The 16828-nt window shown below is 34.3% G+C and overlaps 1 protein-coding gene and 1 pseudogene across 2 annotated transcripts in view; one reads left to right on the forward strand and one right to left on the reverse strand.

The window, feature by feature from the left end:
- Nucleotides 1-15407, forward strand: part of KLHL14 (kelch like family member 14) — a 94907-nt gene extending 79500 nt beyond the window's left edge. The window contains exons 4-8 of one of the 2 annotated variants that reach the window (XM_039463861.2): nt 1356-1434; nt 7584-7774; nt 7856-8014; nt 10802-10959; nt 13302-15407. In XM_039463861.2, the coding sequence (XP_039319795.2) occupies nt 1356-1434; nt 7584-7774; nt 7856-8014; nt 10802-10959; nt 13302-13442 (728 nt within the window). In that variant the 3' untranslated portion in view covers nt 13443-15407. Of the gene's footprint in view, nt 1-1355; nt 1435-7583; nt 7775-7855; nt 8015-10801 lie in introns of both variants that reach the window. The other variant, XM_074383639.1, reaches the window with a different exon arrangement.
- Nucleotides 1-16828, reverse strand: part of LOC141580801 (WW domain-binding protein 11 pseudogene) — a 252146-nt pseudogene that overhangs the window by 53665 nt on the left and 181653 nt on the right.

Consider the following 16828-nt stretch of genomic DNA (forward strand, 5'->3'; position numbering starts at 1 on the left):
AGACTCACTGTGTAGATATTTGCATGGCTTGCAGAAGACATCTGTGAACAGGTGACCATCCTACTTAAACTGGCCTCCCCTCTATCATTCCTGGCTTTATTTTTTAATAGCATTCATCACTACTTGATGTTATATGTTTGTTTGTTCATTTACAAGGATAAGGACTATGTCTTTCTTGCATACCAATATCTTTCCATAGTATAGAATACATAAAACACACAGTAGATACTAGGTGCTTTATATAATTATTTATATAGTTAATAGTTGTGTTAAGTAAACATGTCTGAGCACATGCACACACACTCACACACCCCTATCTGTTCAATCTTATAGTGAATTTTGTTTAGTTACACATATATAAATAAAGGCAGACTTTAAAAGTTAAGGCTTTGAGTGCTTTAGATAATTATCAGTGCTTTAGATGATTAAACTTTAGATGAGTGCCACACGGAGAATGTAATATATCCTTTTGCTTCCATTTCTTGTTTTAATATCAATGTATATATAAAACAAGATTCATTTTAATATTTTGAAGGCATTACCATGCTTTTCAGGCTCAACAGAGGGGATAAGCTGGTTAAGTGGCTCAGAGGACTCATGCTTCCCATTTCAGCAAGTGCACCTGTGTATATGTCACAGTAACTGTGCTTCCCCAAATACACACATAAAACTTACATGGTATGCCTAGAACAAAACTAACTTTCCCAGTCAGGCTCTTTTTGTAGTGGCTGCTATTGTTTGAACAGGGAGAGAACAGTCTCTCCCACTGATAGATAGGCCATGCATGGTGTGAGGGCAGGGAACACATGGGAAATCTCTACACCTTTCTTCCCATTTGGCTGTGAACCTAAAACTTTTCTAAAAACATTATCTTTTAAATTAATTTTTTCTGAAAAAAAAAAAAAAAAGAAGATGTAAGAAGTTTTTTTTTGTTGTTTTTTTTTAATGGCTCTAATGAGAAATTATCATACAAGGCAGTCTTTGGAACTGATAATTTACAGACGATAACTTACTGTGTTTAAAACATTAGAACACCAAGAATACCCCAAACATGTTTATCCTAACACTGTAATAAAAGCCAGTTTGGTAAATGTAGTTGCTTTTATGATTGTGGTTGATTTAGTTTCATCCTAACTCATTCCAAAAACAGAAAAAGGGAAGAGAAGGGAAGAGGAAAAACACTTGAGATGGCACATTTATTTTCTATTGACTCATCACCTATGCTGTGTTAGGTATTCCCTCTACTTAATTCATCTATTAGTTACACCGGAGAATAAAGACATCTTTAAAAATACTAGTGTATGCAAATCAACAAAAGAATCTAAGTTTTAAATGTCTCAAATATATTTTTACAGGAAAACACAGTACAAATTTTGTCAGCCGTTATGATCCCCGATTTAATAGCTGGATTCAACTTCCACCCATGCAAGAAAGGTAAGTGTTTATTTCTTGCACCTGGAATGTTTGTGAAGACTTTTACAGGTGGCATGGGTGCTGGGTGGTTTTTCATGAGAAAGAATGCTAAACAGAGTCAATGAAAGACATGTGAGACAAAATACAAAACTTGGCCTAGCCAGTTTAGACTACCACCCTTGTTAATTCAGTAGAGAAAAATAAGTCAATTATTTGTTCTAATGTAGGAAGAAAAAAAATGTGTGACTTGTCTTTCTTGATTATATTGATTGGTATTCTGCAAACAGAGCTATAATTTCTCTGGCTATACCACTCTTTTTGGTAATAATATATTTAAACCCTAAAATTGAAATATTAAACACTATACTTGCAATGATGTACATTTTGATTCAGACATTTCAATATTCAGTATTAAATTATTTAATCTTAAATTCAATATCAATATTAAATTTTGATATTTAAATATTAGATATTTAGATAATTAGACATGAAATACTGAAATTTAACATTTCAATAGTAAATTTTGTCTTGTTTACGTTTGCCTCCCCAAGTATCTTTGAATCCATATGTTCAAGAACAGTCATTTGCTAGCTTTTAAAAAAATTAGCCTTGCAACGTGTCATCTCATTTTTTGCATACAGAGTAGTTATCTCAACCAAGTCTCCTGGCTACTAAAGGACAAAATGGCTACTATATTTGCATATATTTTGTCTCTCCTGGCTGTTCCTCAGGCATTACACCATGTCTTTATCTGCATATAGAAATTCACAGCCTAGATTTTGAACACTTGGTTATTTTCAGATAATATCTGGACATCCTCTTGAGCAATTTCTCCCATGTGATAGAGAGTAAGCTGCAATCCATTGCCTCTTCAGCATTTAATAAGGAATCAACAGTATTCTTTTCCTATCCTATAAGAAACAGAATAAGAAATAGGATTCTATTTCTTATAGGATAGAGAAAGAATGCTGCTGAATGCCCCTCACCTGAGTATCTCTTTTTTTATAACATTCAGGTAGATTAGTCTGAGATTAAATTGGATCCTTAGTCATAAATTGCAAGCTAAAAGGAAATTTTCATACAATACCATTTATTCAAAAATGTACTTACTGCAGCAAGACAGCATGAATCTATGCTCTAAGAAACTCAGTATCTAACTTTCTACTCTATATACAGGTAAACATATAAAAACTCCCTTAGAATACTAAAGGCTATACAGTGAAAATGATAAGGCATGATACATTAAGAACAACAGACACTTTTAGGAATGTCTAGTTCAAAGGTACCTAAAGAAATAATTCTAAGTCAATTAATAGCTTGACAAATTTAATGAATCTTCCTGGTGTCTTTCTCCAGCACACCGTTTCTCTCTTTTGGAGGTTATTTCCTGGTTGCTGTTATTACAGCTGCATCATCTTGCCCTTTAATCAAAACTATTTCAAAAAGTTTTACTTAAAAAACAACTATCAATACATGTTTGAAATGTCATCATCTCGTCACCACAGTCCCCTTTGCTGGGGGCTGTACACCACGATAATTAACCTTCATGCCTTTGGCTTGGGAGACATAACTCACGTCGTGGTCAATTATCTCACTGTAGAGCCCCTAAGGATGGAAAGTATTGCTGCAAAACCTAATTAGTAATTTTTTTGAAAATGTGTATTGTTTACTTGATAGTCTGTAATGACTTCCTCTGAGGCACTATGCCCTATCATGGCAGGGTCCTACTTAGACCATTTTTAGCAGCTCATTGACCTGATAAAAAGACCTGCCATGGTCTGTCGGCGCCCGGCAGCCACCGTTGACAGGATGGACTGTTTAACGTTTCTTTCTAAGCCATTATGGTATATCATGTCAGGTCCCTAGTAAAAGAAGGTTTTTTTTAGATTTAGAACAATCAACTCGATAGACCAAATAAAGAGCTCCTTACAGTGCTGAGTGGGAAAAAGCAGATCTCACAAATGCCCTGTCCATCTTGCAGCTCCATCTCCCTTATGGGCTGGTTGACCCAGGCAACAGTCCATAACTTAAAATGAAATTTTTCTGTCATTGCCAAGTTTCCATTCAAAATAGCAAGTTCCGTCAGTTACCAGTGTAGATTAATTAGTTAAAAAAAAAAAGAGGAAAAAGAATATATATATATATATATATATATATATATATATATATGACACTCTTTAGATCAGAAAAGTTGCTTAAAATGTTTAGTTAATTTTGCATTGTGTAGATCATGAATCAAACCGGAAGTTCCCCACCTACCCCGTTCCATTATGCTGCTACCAAATTGCTGAAAAATTATTATTCTGAGAAGTCACCAAACCAATTGAGAATAAAGAAAATACATTGTAAGCCACCTCTGGGGTTACCTACCCTTCCAGAGCTGTCTGGACAGATTGAGTCCTAGGATATCTTACCTAGCCATCCCTTCCAAACGAATAGGGGAAAAAGTGCAGAATACCCTTCCAGTTTAGTAGGGAAATGGGCACATGGCCTTCAGGTTTACTCAACCCTGAGTCAGCTCATCAATTGCATGCCTGCTGGCTATGAATTTACTGACAGAAATGAATAGATGAAAATATAAATTTAAAGATAGTGCCAATGAATTTTTTTTTCTCAGATTTAGAATTTGATTCTTCAGTAAGTAGAGGAACAATTAAAAACTTGGATCAATAGGAATGCTTTGGTAACTTAACAATTTTTTTCAGTAAAAATTGATGTGTGAAGTGTTAGTCTTATGGAGATCTTACCCCTAGCTAATCTAAAAAAAAAAAAAAAAAGCAGTTTGGGAAACATTAAGAACAAAGCCTCTATTTCACAGAGTTAATAAAAGACAAGAACTTATTATATCAAAAATGCCTCAAAGTTTAAATATTTTGTTTCTAGTAATATCTTGTGTTACGGGAGACAATATTCTTTTTCACACATCCACTGTTTTTAATCAAATGACAAAAGTCAAAAATTCAAGCTGGGTAAGGGTATAGCAATCCAATCTCATGCTTTAGGATATAAACCGACAACTCTAAAGGCCAGAAAGAACTTGTCAAGATAAGTAGTTTTAAAGTATATTTGTATGGGTTATTATTAATCTTTTTTAAACTTATCTCACAAATACCGAATACTGCTTCTGGCAGTGGAGGCAGGGGAGGCTGAAGGAGGGAGAAATGAAAAATTTGAAATAAAAACAGTGTAATCCCACTAGGAAATCTTTAATAATCTTGAACTTACTTTCTTCCCAAAATAAAATAGCCTAAACCTTGTATGCTCTTCATATGGCAAAGAGGGGCAGGGAGCATTGTCAAGAAAGACCTGGTATGGTAAGATTGTATCCTAGAGGAAATGTTCACAGTTGCTGGCAGACCATTAACAATCGGGTTTCTAAAATGCATTTCAGGAACTCTCACTTTGGGCATGCAAGGGGAATAAGTCAAAGACTAAGAATCTTTACGATTGGAATTTCTACCTAAAAATGCACTTTTCGTCAGGAAGTGAAACCTGCTGATTTTTTCCCATTTAGATCCTAACAGTGACACTGTGTGGATAAAGCTAGGAGTACACACGGAGTGTTGCCTGAAGAACGCCTTGGCTGGAAAAGAGAGCAGGTTCTGATAGGCTAACCAGGTGTCACAGAGACTAAAGAACCAGATCGTAAAAAGTGAAAAAAACTGAATTTCATACAAGAAAAGTTCACCAAAAGGAGATCTTCCTCTTATTCTTCAAAACTTAAACTCAGTTGAATAGAAGGTTTTCATACTTGTTGTGACTAATAGACATTTTTTCTTCTACAGTAATGTGCATAGAACTCACCATTACCAGTTTACAACTCACATAATCCCAATTATTTAAAGATGGCCGATTAGTGAAATAAGAAAATGCATTATTTCAGAGGCCCCTAAACCTACCATAGAATCATACAGAAGAAGTGTACTGACCTACCTTAGTGTCAATGGTGCAAAAAAGAAATATGTTTTACTTTAGGATGGATTTTTGTAGATATGTGCCAGTCTTTTCAATGAAACATTTTAACTTGAAAAGGTAAAAGTACTAGCAAAGTAACTTTGACCTATCATATTCAATGAGAATGTAACTGAAGTCTGGTTAAGGAAATAGAAGGAACCAGTAATTCATCTGTATGCACTTAATTTTGTCACTGCTTTGAAATCTTATTTAATATTTAGATGAATTTTTAGTCTCTCATACCAGAAAAAAAATATCGATTTTTTTAAAGATCAGAAATCCCTTTGATGATCGCATTAAAAAGCTTCCTCCAAAAAATGCACATGTGCAAAAACATGTATCTATAGCATTTGATTATAACTTCAGAGCCTCACGAACCCCACAGAAGACATGGACCTGGTTAAATCTTTACTTTATGAAATCTGACTCATCTTCTCTTTATTTTTTCCTACTTTTCTCCCTACCACTGTTTTTATTATTGTTGTTCATCATCTTTTTTAATTTTCCAAGGCACATATTTCCTTCAACTATATCAAGAAAATCTAGAAAAAAACAAACATAGTTAAAATATTGCTCTAAAATTATCAATGATGCCTATTAGGATAATTTCAGGACCATCAAAAATTAATACATTAACATCCATAACAAATATGATGCCTATATAGTAACAAATCATCTAAATTAATATTAAAGAATTTAGTTGTCACTTATTATTAGGAAACATTTACATGCAAACATCTTGATGGTCAATTTTTAAAAACCTTTATCCAGATATATATTAATTGACAGTTCCTGAACATGAACAAAATGCTGGACACTATGAAAAGCACTTATATGCATTTGCCAATAGCTGAGAAAGAGACCGTTATCATCCCCATGTTCCAGATGAGCAATCTGAGACTGAGAGGGGTTGACTGACATGTCAAAGGCCACACACCTAGTACATCATATAGCCCGGAAGTCTTACTGAAGAAAGCAAATCGTTAATCACCATACTATATACTACCTCCTAAATGTTTTGGCACTTCATAAACACAACCTGGAAAATCTCCAAGCAATGTATGTTTACTTGATAAAAACTTGTAGCACTCTTTGTTTTGCAATCGACATTGTGCAAGAATCTTGGCGTCTATTTTAATAGAGATCATAAATTCATTAAATTATAAACTATGTTTTCTGAGGGCCATGGCACTTAACAATTACACTTATTCGATATTGGACCACATGTTTTCCTTGTGAAGTATATTCCAGTAGCATCAGTGAAAAAAAGAAGCAAAGAGTCAAAGTCTTGCTTAAAGTTTCAAACTAGTCATCCTAACTCTCAATTTTTGATTGCTATTTGAATGTTAGTCTCCCTCAGCTCTCATATTTTATCACTTACCAAGTTTCACATCTTCTTCCTTTAAAATATCTTTTGCATCACTCCTTTCTATTTCTTTTACTAAAACTCTAATTCAGGTCCTCAGTATCTTCAAATCTCACTCCTAAATTATGGCATATCTTAGGATTGGTCTCTCTGTCTCCAATCCTTTCAACACAGCTTGTATCTTTTGCTTTGATGGCATAATGGGATAATATAGTCAATAACCTTTCTCAAAAAGGGATTAAAAATATCTTACAGCCTTTTAAGAATCAACACTAAAAGCTACTTAGATGACATTCCTGTAACTGGTTGTATTAGTGCAAAATTTGAACATTATATGAAGTTCACAAGTTATTCTATTTGCAGTAGTAGTACTAAGGGTAAAAAAAAGTGATAATTGAAGAAAAATTTTGATGATGTAGTTCTCTTTAAATTGGGAACAATGACCCTTGAAGGACTATAAAGAAAGTGAATGTCAAGATAATTTATTATTGTTACATTATCTACCTCATTTTTCACTTTGTCTTACAAGGTACCAAATATCCCAAATATTAATGAACACGCAACAGCGTATAAAAAGCAAGATAAAAAGAGCTAAAACAAAGAGTTGGTGAATTTCTCCTCTACTGTTACTTTAATATCAAGAATATTATGCAGAAAGGACAATACATATGATTATATGGTAGAAGGTCTAAGACTTATAAGATACATGTGTAATTTTTCAAGATTTGCAACCCTTTCTGAAGCAGAACACACCTCCTTTCTCTGACTAACTGAGTGGTGCTTACTTTATTTCAAAAGGTAACATTTCACAGCTCCTTTTGTAATTTACTGTGGGTTGTTTTCATTGTAGAAGAGCCAGTTTCTATGCATGTCGGTTGGACAAACATTTATATGTTATTGGTGGAAGGAATGAAACTGGCTACTTGTCCAGCATGGAGTGCTATAACCTAGAAACGAATGAATGGCGCTATGTGTCCTCTTTGCCACAGCCTCTGGCAGCTCACGCAGGAGCAGTGCACAATGGGAAAATATACATTTCAGGCAAGTAATTCCTCCACTTTCTGTTACAAGGTTCAGTTTCAAAGCACTCTCTTAACTTATATGTCTATGTTTATTTCACAGGGGGTGTACACAATGGAGAATATGTCCCATGGCTATATTGCTATGACCCAGTAATGGATGTCTGGGCTCGAAAACAAGATATGAACACAAAACGTGCAATTCACACTTTGGCTGTAATGAATGATCGCTTGTATGCAATTGGAGGAAATCATTTGAAAGGTCTTTTTTTTTTAAGTCACAACATTTGCATCTCATGTTTCTTGCTAAAAGGATTTCTCCTTAGATAATCATAGTTAACCAACTAAAAAACATGTTGACCTAATACAATCTACTCTGTGTAAATTAGCAGTACCCTTGAGCAAGCATTTATTTTGGCTTTTCTGCAGATAGGATTATTTTTAAGTTACCATACATATTAAAGAAATGAATAATGATGTCTACAGAAAATAAGAAACAGGAACATTAATAACTGAAGAGCACAAATAATTTGTTATAACAATGAATTCACTGAAATAAATTATTTCTTATCACTAAAGTTGTAGTAATGAATTTTTTCCAGAAAATTTTTTGTAGTAATCATAAAGAACTTTAGTCATAAGTGCAGAAAGCTAATATATGATTTTTAAAGGAAAATTTACCAGAATTTTGTGTCTGTATTTAGAATTTCTAAAGAATTGAATAGCAAACCATTTATGACTATCAAATTCTGTTGCTTTGTTCAATAAAAATCTTAAAAGCATAGCATTTTTATAGACATGTTTGGCACCTTTCTGTCCCCATATCTGTACATGACTGCAACTTTTTGTAGTGTACGTGCACATATATAACATTATGTGCATTCATCTAAGACTGAATTTGACAGGAAAGCAGAGAGACCTATGATATCTAGAACATGATTGAACTGTTTTGGGCCTCAATTTCCTCATTTGAAGATGAAGAAACTGCTCTAGTTGATCTCTAAAATCTCCTCCAGCTCTGCTAGTCTATGATCCCTGAAACTAAGCTAACTGGAAAACAGGCTATCTAAGTCTGGTAGATAATGCACATATGTGCATTTATTTTTTAATAGCATATACATCTTTTTAAATGGTTTAGACTGAGATCTTTTTTCTATTTTCCTAATACATATTTACCTGTAAGTGAAATAAAGCCTGAACAGATGTAATTTTTATGTAGCTATGTCCAAGTTCATGTTCATTCAGTCAAGTTCATGTTCAGAAATACCAACAGCCTAGTGCATGTCTGCTAGTGCTCTCCCCGGTGGGCAAGGATTTTCTTTACTACTGTGACTCCTCCCTTTTTATTCTCATCTCTTTCAATGGTGCTTTTTCATTTCAAGCTGCACACCATTCCTTTACATCTACATGTTTTATATTAACTTTGTATCCTTCTATGTTAAAATGTGATTTCATTTCTTTTGCACAAGATACTGTCTAAATGTTCTAGGATCTTCTAACATTTAAGTTTAGGTTTGGAGAGAAAGACTCAAGTAATAACAATCGAAATGAGAAATAGTGCCCACCTATCAAAATTGGGTTAGCTCCAGGAGGCATCATGGTGAGGAAAGGATAAAGACGTTGCATCCAAGCCTAGGTTTGAATTCTAGTTATGCACTTCCTAGTTGTGTGGTCTTACTCAAGACATTTAACTTCATGTCCATAAAGGAGGGATAATTATCCTTGCCTTGATGGCTTCTGTGAGGATTACAGTCAACTTGTATAACATTGGCACAGAGAAGGCATCTAAATCTTCAAATGATGCCTCTAAAGTCAGAACCTGGAATTTGCCCAAGTGACCATTCTAAGTGTATGTGCTTCAAAAATTATCATCCATAATCTTAATGGTAAAGGAAAAGAATACATTCTGGAGTTGCAATTAGTACATTGTTCTGTTGTTCCATCATCTACGTGATTTATTTTATCTAGGAAGTGTCTACCTCTTCAAGAACAAAAATTTCTCTACTTTTTAATTCATCTTCTCAATTATTTTTAAGAATCCAGTATGCTAGTTACTTTTACACACTGTGATTGTCTGCCATCAAATATCCATAGCCTGCATTTAACTACAGAAAAAAAAAAATTAAGTGTTTGATCTGCTTAGTGAGCATGAAGCTCCCATTAGGTGTTTCTCAGCTTCTAAATTGAAGTCAGGGCCCCAGTAGAATCCAGGAATGTTCTCAGTGACCTAGGTTCTGCCCCAGACACTGAGAATCCTATCAGAAGCATTAGGAGAAAGTTTTCAGTGGCAGGTACTAAGCCTCCTATTCTAAACCTTGATTCTTGGTAAATATAAGAAAACATTTACATCATCAGAGTTGTTTGTAAACATAGTCAAACTGTGAAAAAGGTAAAAGATACTGATATTTTTAATCTATCAAAACATTCTGAGAGTTAAATATTCATTTGAGAAAACCAATACAATTTAGTCTGCAAGAGTCTGAGTTCTGAAACCTCTCCTGGATTCAAATCTCAAACTATCTACTTACTGGCTTGTGACTTACTCAAGTAATTGACTTTCTCTGTCCCTCAGTTCTCTTATCTGTAAAATGAAAGTAATGACAGGGACTATCTTATAGCATGATGGAAGGGATTTAAAAAGTTCATTTAAATAAAGCCCTTAGAAAGGAAAACTAGCATATTGTAAGTGCCCTGTAAAATGCTTGCTTAAACTATTATTATTTTAAACCTTTTTAAATAAGGTTTTAATAAACCATTTTAATAAGAACAACCCACATATAATCAACTTTTACTAATGAAATCTGCACAGGCATTCTTGCTTTGAAGTAATCTAAAACAACTAGAGTTTCTTTGGTTTTTTTTTTTTTTTTTTTTTTTTTTTTAGATCTTTCTGATGTTTCTCTCAGTTTCAGTGAATTTATGCATTTGTGTCCTCAAAAAACAAAATTATCTATTCTGGCTTGAGACCTCTTTTTAAAAGAAGCCCTAGCCTTAAATTGGGACCCTGAGCATTTATTATTTTGTTGTTTCATTTTGTTCTGTTGCTTAGGTTTCTCCCACCTTGATGTAATGCTTGTGGAATGCTATGACCCAAAAGGTGACCAGTGGAATATACTCCAAACTCCCATTTTGGAGGGTCGAAGTGGCCCTGGCTGTGCAGTGCTTGATGACAGCATTTACCTTGTGGGAGGCTACAGCTGGAGTATGGTATGTGTCCACATTTACTGCATCCTCCTTCATTTTGTTTGTTCTTACTTTTTCTGTATCTTTCCAAATGTGTTACCCTCCACACATGTACCTTTTAAGAGTATCATACTTACAGGCAAGCAGTCAGTTGCTTTAGGTAGTAAAATAGGATCAGCTTGGTTGCTGTCAAACTGGCTTGTTATCTGACCAACAGCATCACAAGATGTGGTAGGTCTCTTTCTTTCCTATCTCTATTATGATCTTGTGATTTTGGTTTCCCAACTAAAGTCAAACTGAGGTGATTTTACAAATGTTCTGCAGTTCAGTAAGACAGACTGAAAGGTTTCTGACCAGTAAGGCATGAGAAATGGAAATTCATTCTCCAATATGCACGAAATCTATTTAGGATGTGTAATTTGCCATTGCTTTTCCCCTTATTTTCCTTCTTTATCGTGAAAATTTCTAAATATACACAAAAATTGAGATTACAATGGGCCCTCATTAACCCATCATTCAGCTTCAACATCCATCAACGTTTTGCCACACTTCATCTATCCCCCCTTTTAAAATTTTTGGCTGAGGCAATATGAAGCAGATCCCAGACGTCACATTATTTCATCCTACTGCTTCAGTATTTATCTTTAAAAAAATCTTTAACTTACATAAATACACTCACACTCCAAAAAATTAACAATAATTCCTTTATATCCATTTTATATTCAAATTTTTGCAACTGACTTAAAAAAGGATATATTTTTCAAATTGACATATCCAAATTAGGATCCAACAAGTCTTTCTTATATTTCATCATTATGTCCCATATATCTCTTACAATCTAGAACATTACCCTGCCTCTTTTTGTTTCATGCCATTGACTTTTTGACAAAAGAGGGTCAGTTATACAGAATACTCTATATTCTGAAAGTGGCTAATGACTTCCTTGTGGAGTCATTTGAAATAGTCCTCCGTCTGCATATTTGCTAGAGACTGGAAGTTAGAGATAAGGGCATAATTAAATTCAGCTTTTTTCTTTTTTCTTTCTTTTGTTAACTTTTTTTTTCTTTTTTAGCAAGAACACCTGAGAGAGTGGCTTTGTAGTTGAAATTACAGCATATCAGGAAACACATCAGGTCTAGCATATTACATATTCACTTTTAAAATGATGGACATTTGCATATTTTTCTAATTGCCTGTATTAGTTTTATAAGATTAATTTGGCAGTTTTAATAATATTATTTAATTTTATTTCTTTCACCTCAAACAAGATTGTGACATAAAGTTTGGGAGCTTTAAAAAGTTATTAGTTGCATATAGGCAAATATGGATTGACATATATAACTAGATATTCATATATGCACTTCGCTGGTACAAATTATTAGCTGCAAGAATATATATGTTTGGAAGCAGACATTAGGAGTATTTTCAGAAAAATAATTATTAGGTTGGTTGGCTTTCTTGTTTGTTTTCTATGATAAACACAAATCTACCTTGGTTTGGGGAGGGAAATGTTACACAAGCACCAAACCCTAAAGTTGACAAAGAAAACAAGATTAAGGACATTTTATTTTCCTGTGGCCTGTTGAAAATAAATAAGTCAATGTGTGAAAAAGTTGACAAGCTTTCATTTCTAGTTTACTTTAAACTGGTTTTCAATCCTAGCTCTGATTCTTCACAGTAGCAAAATAAAAACGGAGAAGTGAGACAATCAGAAATACAACTTTACTAATTATTTGAATGTTTAAGGTAAATTCATTCTTTTTTAAACTTAAGCTGGATAACTTCTATTTTTAGTGTACATACATATATATGCATATATTATTATTATTATTATTATTTAAGCCAGGATCTTACTCTGTTGCCTAGGCTAGAGTACAGTGGCATGATCAGAGCTCATTGTAACCATGATCCTCCTGTTCTAGCCTCCCAAGTAGCTGGGACTACAGATGTGCACTATCATGCCCAATTAGTTTTTATCTTTGTGTGTGTAGAGATGAGGCCTTGCTATGTTGCTCAGACTGGTCTCAAACTTCTGGGCTCAAAATCCACCCACTGTGGCTCCCAAAGCCCTGCAATTACAGGTGTGAGCCACTGGGCGCAGCCAATTTAGGATTTATTGAGCATCTAGGATGTTCTAGATATTTGACTTTTATGATTAGTCACACAAAAAAATTTTTTTTTGAAATTTTGTCAGTCTCAGCTTTTCCCTTGGATTAGAACAGCTTAAAATCCATTGATTTCATTTGGAATTATTTAGCAAGAATGGAGAACAGATATTTTCAATATATTAATAAATGTGATCAATAGCACTGCCATTGTACTTCTCTGACATCCTTCTCTAAATGCTCCCTCCTCTGTCATTACAGGGGGCCTACAAGTCATCTACAATATGCTATTGTCCAGAGAAAGGAACCTGGACAGAACTCGAAGGAGACGTGGCAGAACCATTGGCAGGCCCTGCCTGTGTGACAGTTATTCTGCCCTCTTGTGTACCATACAACAAATAACACCAGGAAACTCTGGAATGAACAGTATCACATTCTAGGAAGCAATGGCAGGTACAATGCATTCTTATGGTACAACTGCCAAAACCCACCCTTCGTTTCTGATGATTTATAAGTAACTACAAAAGAAAGAGACCTGTTCTTGAACAGATACTGTGTCTATAACTCAGATCGCACCAAACTTCCTGTGGTGACAGACTCTTCCATTTCAGACTGATTTTAACTTATCCCAGCTTTACAAAAACTCTTCATGTGAATCTTAACTTGCAAAAGGAAAAAAGATAAAATACAGAAGACTGGCCCCAGAGAGACTTGAGATCAGTATTGTGCATTGTAGTCTACCTGCATGTGATCTATGTTGACATTTCGGGGATATTGTATTCAATAATGATTCCAAATTTGAGCCACCAAAATACACTGCATTACAGAAATTGCCACTTGATTCTGTATTCCTAACCTTTGGCTACTTCACAGACTCCACTGGCAACATACTGTTATTGAAAATCATATAAGATTAAAGAGGGGCATTTTTGTTTTTATACAACTTCATTTCATACACCTTCTGCCTATATAGCTCCTCATGGGATCAGGAAAGAGAAAGATGTTGGCTCTTGTAATAAATGCTTTCTACCTTATAAGTTCTAGGCTAGACAGAGTTATCATTTTTGTTCCTCAGTTTTTTCTGAAAGATTAAAACAAAATACACTATGTCACTATTGAGTTCATTTGTGCTTTTTCATGTTTTGTGGTATATAAGTAGTCAACACACAGGTTATTTGCTTCAAAAGACAGGATTTGACTAATTCAGTCATAGACGATTTTACAGATTCTGTAAAATGATATGTCTGACCCAAACTTACTCCATAATAAAAAATGGGAGATTGTTTTCAGGAATTCAGGGATGATACGAAAGAATAATTTCTGTTAAGTACAATGCCAGTTGTCTTTCTGTTTCTAAAACACAGAACTTAACCAGAGCCACAGGAGGCAATTATAGCACCTGACAAGATACTTCTCCTCTTCCTCACCTTCGGGTGGCTCTAGACACTTGACTTACCATCGTTATTCCCCCAATTCATCATATTTTGTTTGTTATCACCAGAGATGCCTGAACTCAGTTAAGCAAGCAATTGCTAGTTGTTTTTAGGACCATGAGGAATTCAGGAGCAGAAGGTCAGGATAGCATGAGATAGTCTCAGTGTGGCCAACCAAAAGGACAGAACTGATAGGAATGCAAATTCTATTTTCAATCCTTTCAGAGCTTGAACAACAACTTTAGGAGTAAATAAAAGCCTAACACATTTTTTTAACCATCCAGAGATGCTGAATCCTTCAACAAATGTGTTATTCAATACAATAATTAGGGGACGCCCACAGACAAAAAATGCCTTGGTGATAAGCTTTCATGATGGAGCATGTCAAGATAAATGGGTATACTGGAATCCAATGCCGTTTCTACAGTAAAGTGCAATCTTCGTTGTTTTTGTATTTATTTGTATGTTCAGATCCAAAGGATCCGTTGTAAAAATATATATATAAATATATGTATATCCAGTGCAATCAACTTTCATTTCTTTTTCCTTGAAAACATATGAGTATATAGAAAGAAAAGGTACAGTACTCTGTGGGAAAATCCCAACTGACATTATGAATAGAACAAGGTCTGTTTCAGAACCTTTTGTTGTCAACTGTCACTGTTTCTTCCAAAAGTCCCAGTTTATACAAGAACATTTGCTTTCCTTAGACTTGTTCTGCATTTTATTTTTTATTTCTTGCCAAAATAAATAAAAGCATTTATGAGAACTATAAGTGAAGCTTTCTGTATTTCAGAAAGACATAAGCTACTAGAAAGTGAAAAGTGAATAAATAAGTCACAGAGAATGTAAATTTTGTACAGTATTAGAATGTGTAAATGAAGCTTGCTTGGAAGGGGAAAACTTTAAATAAAAACTTTATGTACTAATTCAACTGTCTCTCATATCCTACTTACATAGCATATGTATAAATCTCTACATTAAACTGTTTGCAGCTTTGTGATATGTAAATGCCTAAATATTTTCATCCTGAAGCTATGATTTACAAGTTTATTTGGCTTCCTCACAATATGTAAATGTATACAGTATGGACAGTGCTAAAAATTATGGAATGCTTCTGGAAAGAGTTGTGAGTTAAAAATCTTATGAGTTGAATCTGATGTTTTTACTACAAGAGTGCCATAATAAGACATAACTTATCTGAGATTGAATAACTAAATATTTATACACATTATTAGAAGCACCATATGTATTAAAAATACCTGCACCCTTCTTAAAGAATAAGTGAATCACACATTTTATTAAATCAATTATCAAACACATAGTATTTAATTTTATTCTCTTTTAAAAATCTGATGAAGTAGTCGTACAGGGCAAATAGAGGGGCTACGGGAGACATAGGGGAAATATGGCTTGTAGTTGAGGGTAGCAGTTGGGCAGCCTTCCAGGCAAAGAGCTGTGTAAGATCAGGAGCTAGATTTGTAAGACTGTAAGCTGGGGGGAGTTTACTTGAATGTTTCCCAGCCAAATCTATCATTAGTGATGATTAAACTCAGAATTAAAGGACCTTTTCATCCTCCCTAGTATTCCACAAGCAAGAGTGATGGAGTTTCCTTCTCCTTCCATTGGATCTTCTCCTCCACATACTAGCGTAGCACACTGGAAGAAGCGCCTTCTCCTGAGCCAATGGCTGGTTGCTGAAGGGCTTCCTTGAATCCCCTGAAATATCCAAGGCTCCAGTGCTAACTAGATATCATGAGATGTTAAGAAGGTATGCTTATCTTTTTCCTAATCTCAAGACACCACCTACTTGATGTCCCTCACTAAACTGTACATTTCATGTTTTATATTTAGTTAGTTAATACTTAAAGGAATTTTGGGTAAGAAGTGGAAATACACTAAGGGGGCAAAAAAGATTTTTTGTTTCTGAGAATACATCTTAAAACTGGCTAAAACTGTAAGAATGTATATAAGGACCAGATATTTTAAATTTATTAGGCTGTGTCTATGAGCTTGCAACTAGTGTCTGCATTTTTCTATGCTATTCAGTCAAACTCATATTTTCCCAGCTATTTGACACCTATATCACTTAACAAACTGTCATCATTATCAACATGGTAAGTATCAAGTATTCATTGAATATATCCTGAAGGCATCATTATAAATGCCAGACTTCTGATTAAACCTAATTCTTTAGGTCAAAATAGTTTTTAAAAACACATAAATAAGCTAAAATCAGAATAGTAAAGCACACCAAAACCAACTAATACACATTGATAAGTATCTTGATAGACTGAGTTCTCACAGAAAGGAATGATCATGCCTGATTTTCGAGAAGCACCTAACCTTGAGGAT

The sequence above is a fragment of the Saimiri boliviensis genome, chromosome 13 (assembly GCF_048565385.1).
Source record: "Saimiri boliviensis isolate mSaiBol1 chromosome 13, mSaiBol1.pri, whole genome shotgun sequence".
In the NCBI taxonomy this organism is placed as follows: domain Eukaryota; kingdom Metazoa; phylum Chordata; class Mammalia; order Primates; family Cebidae; genus Saimiri; species Saimiri boliviensis.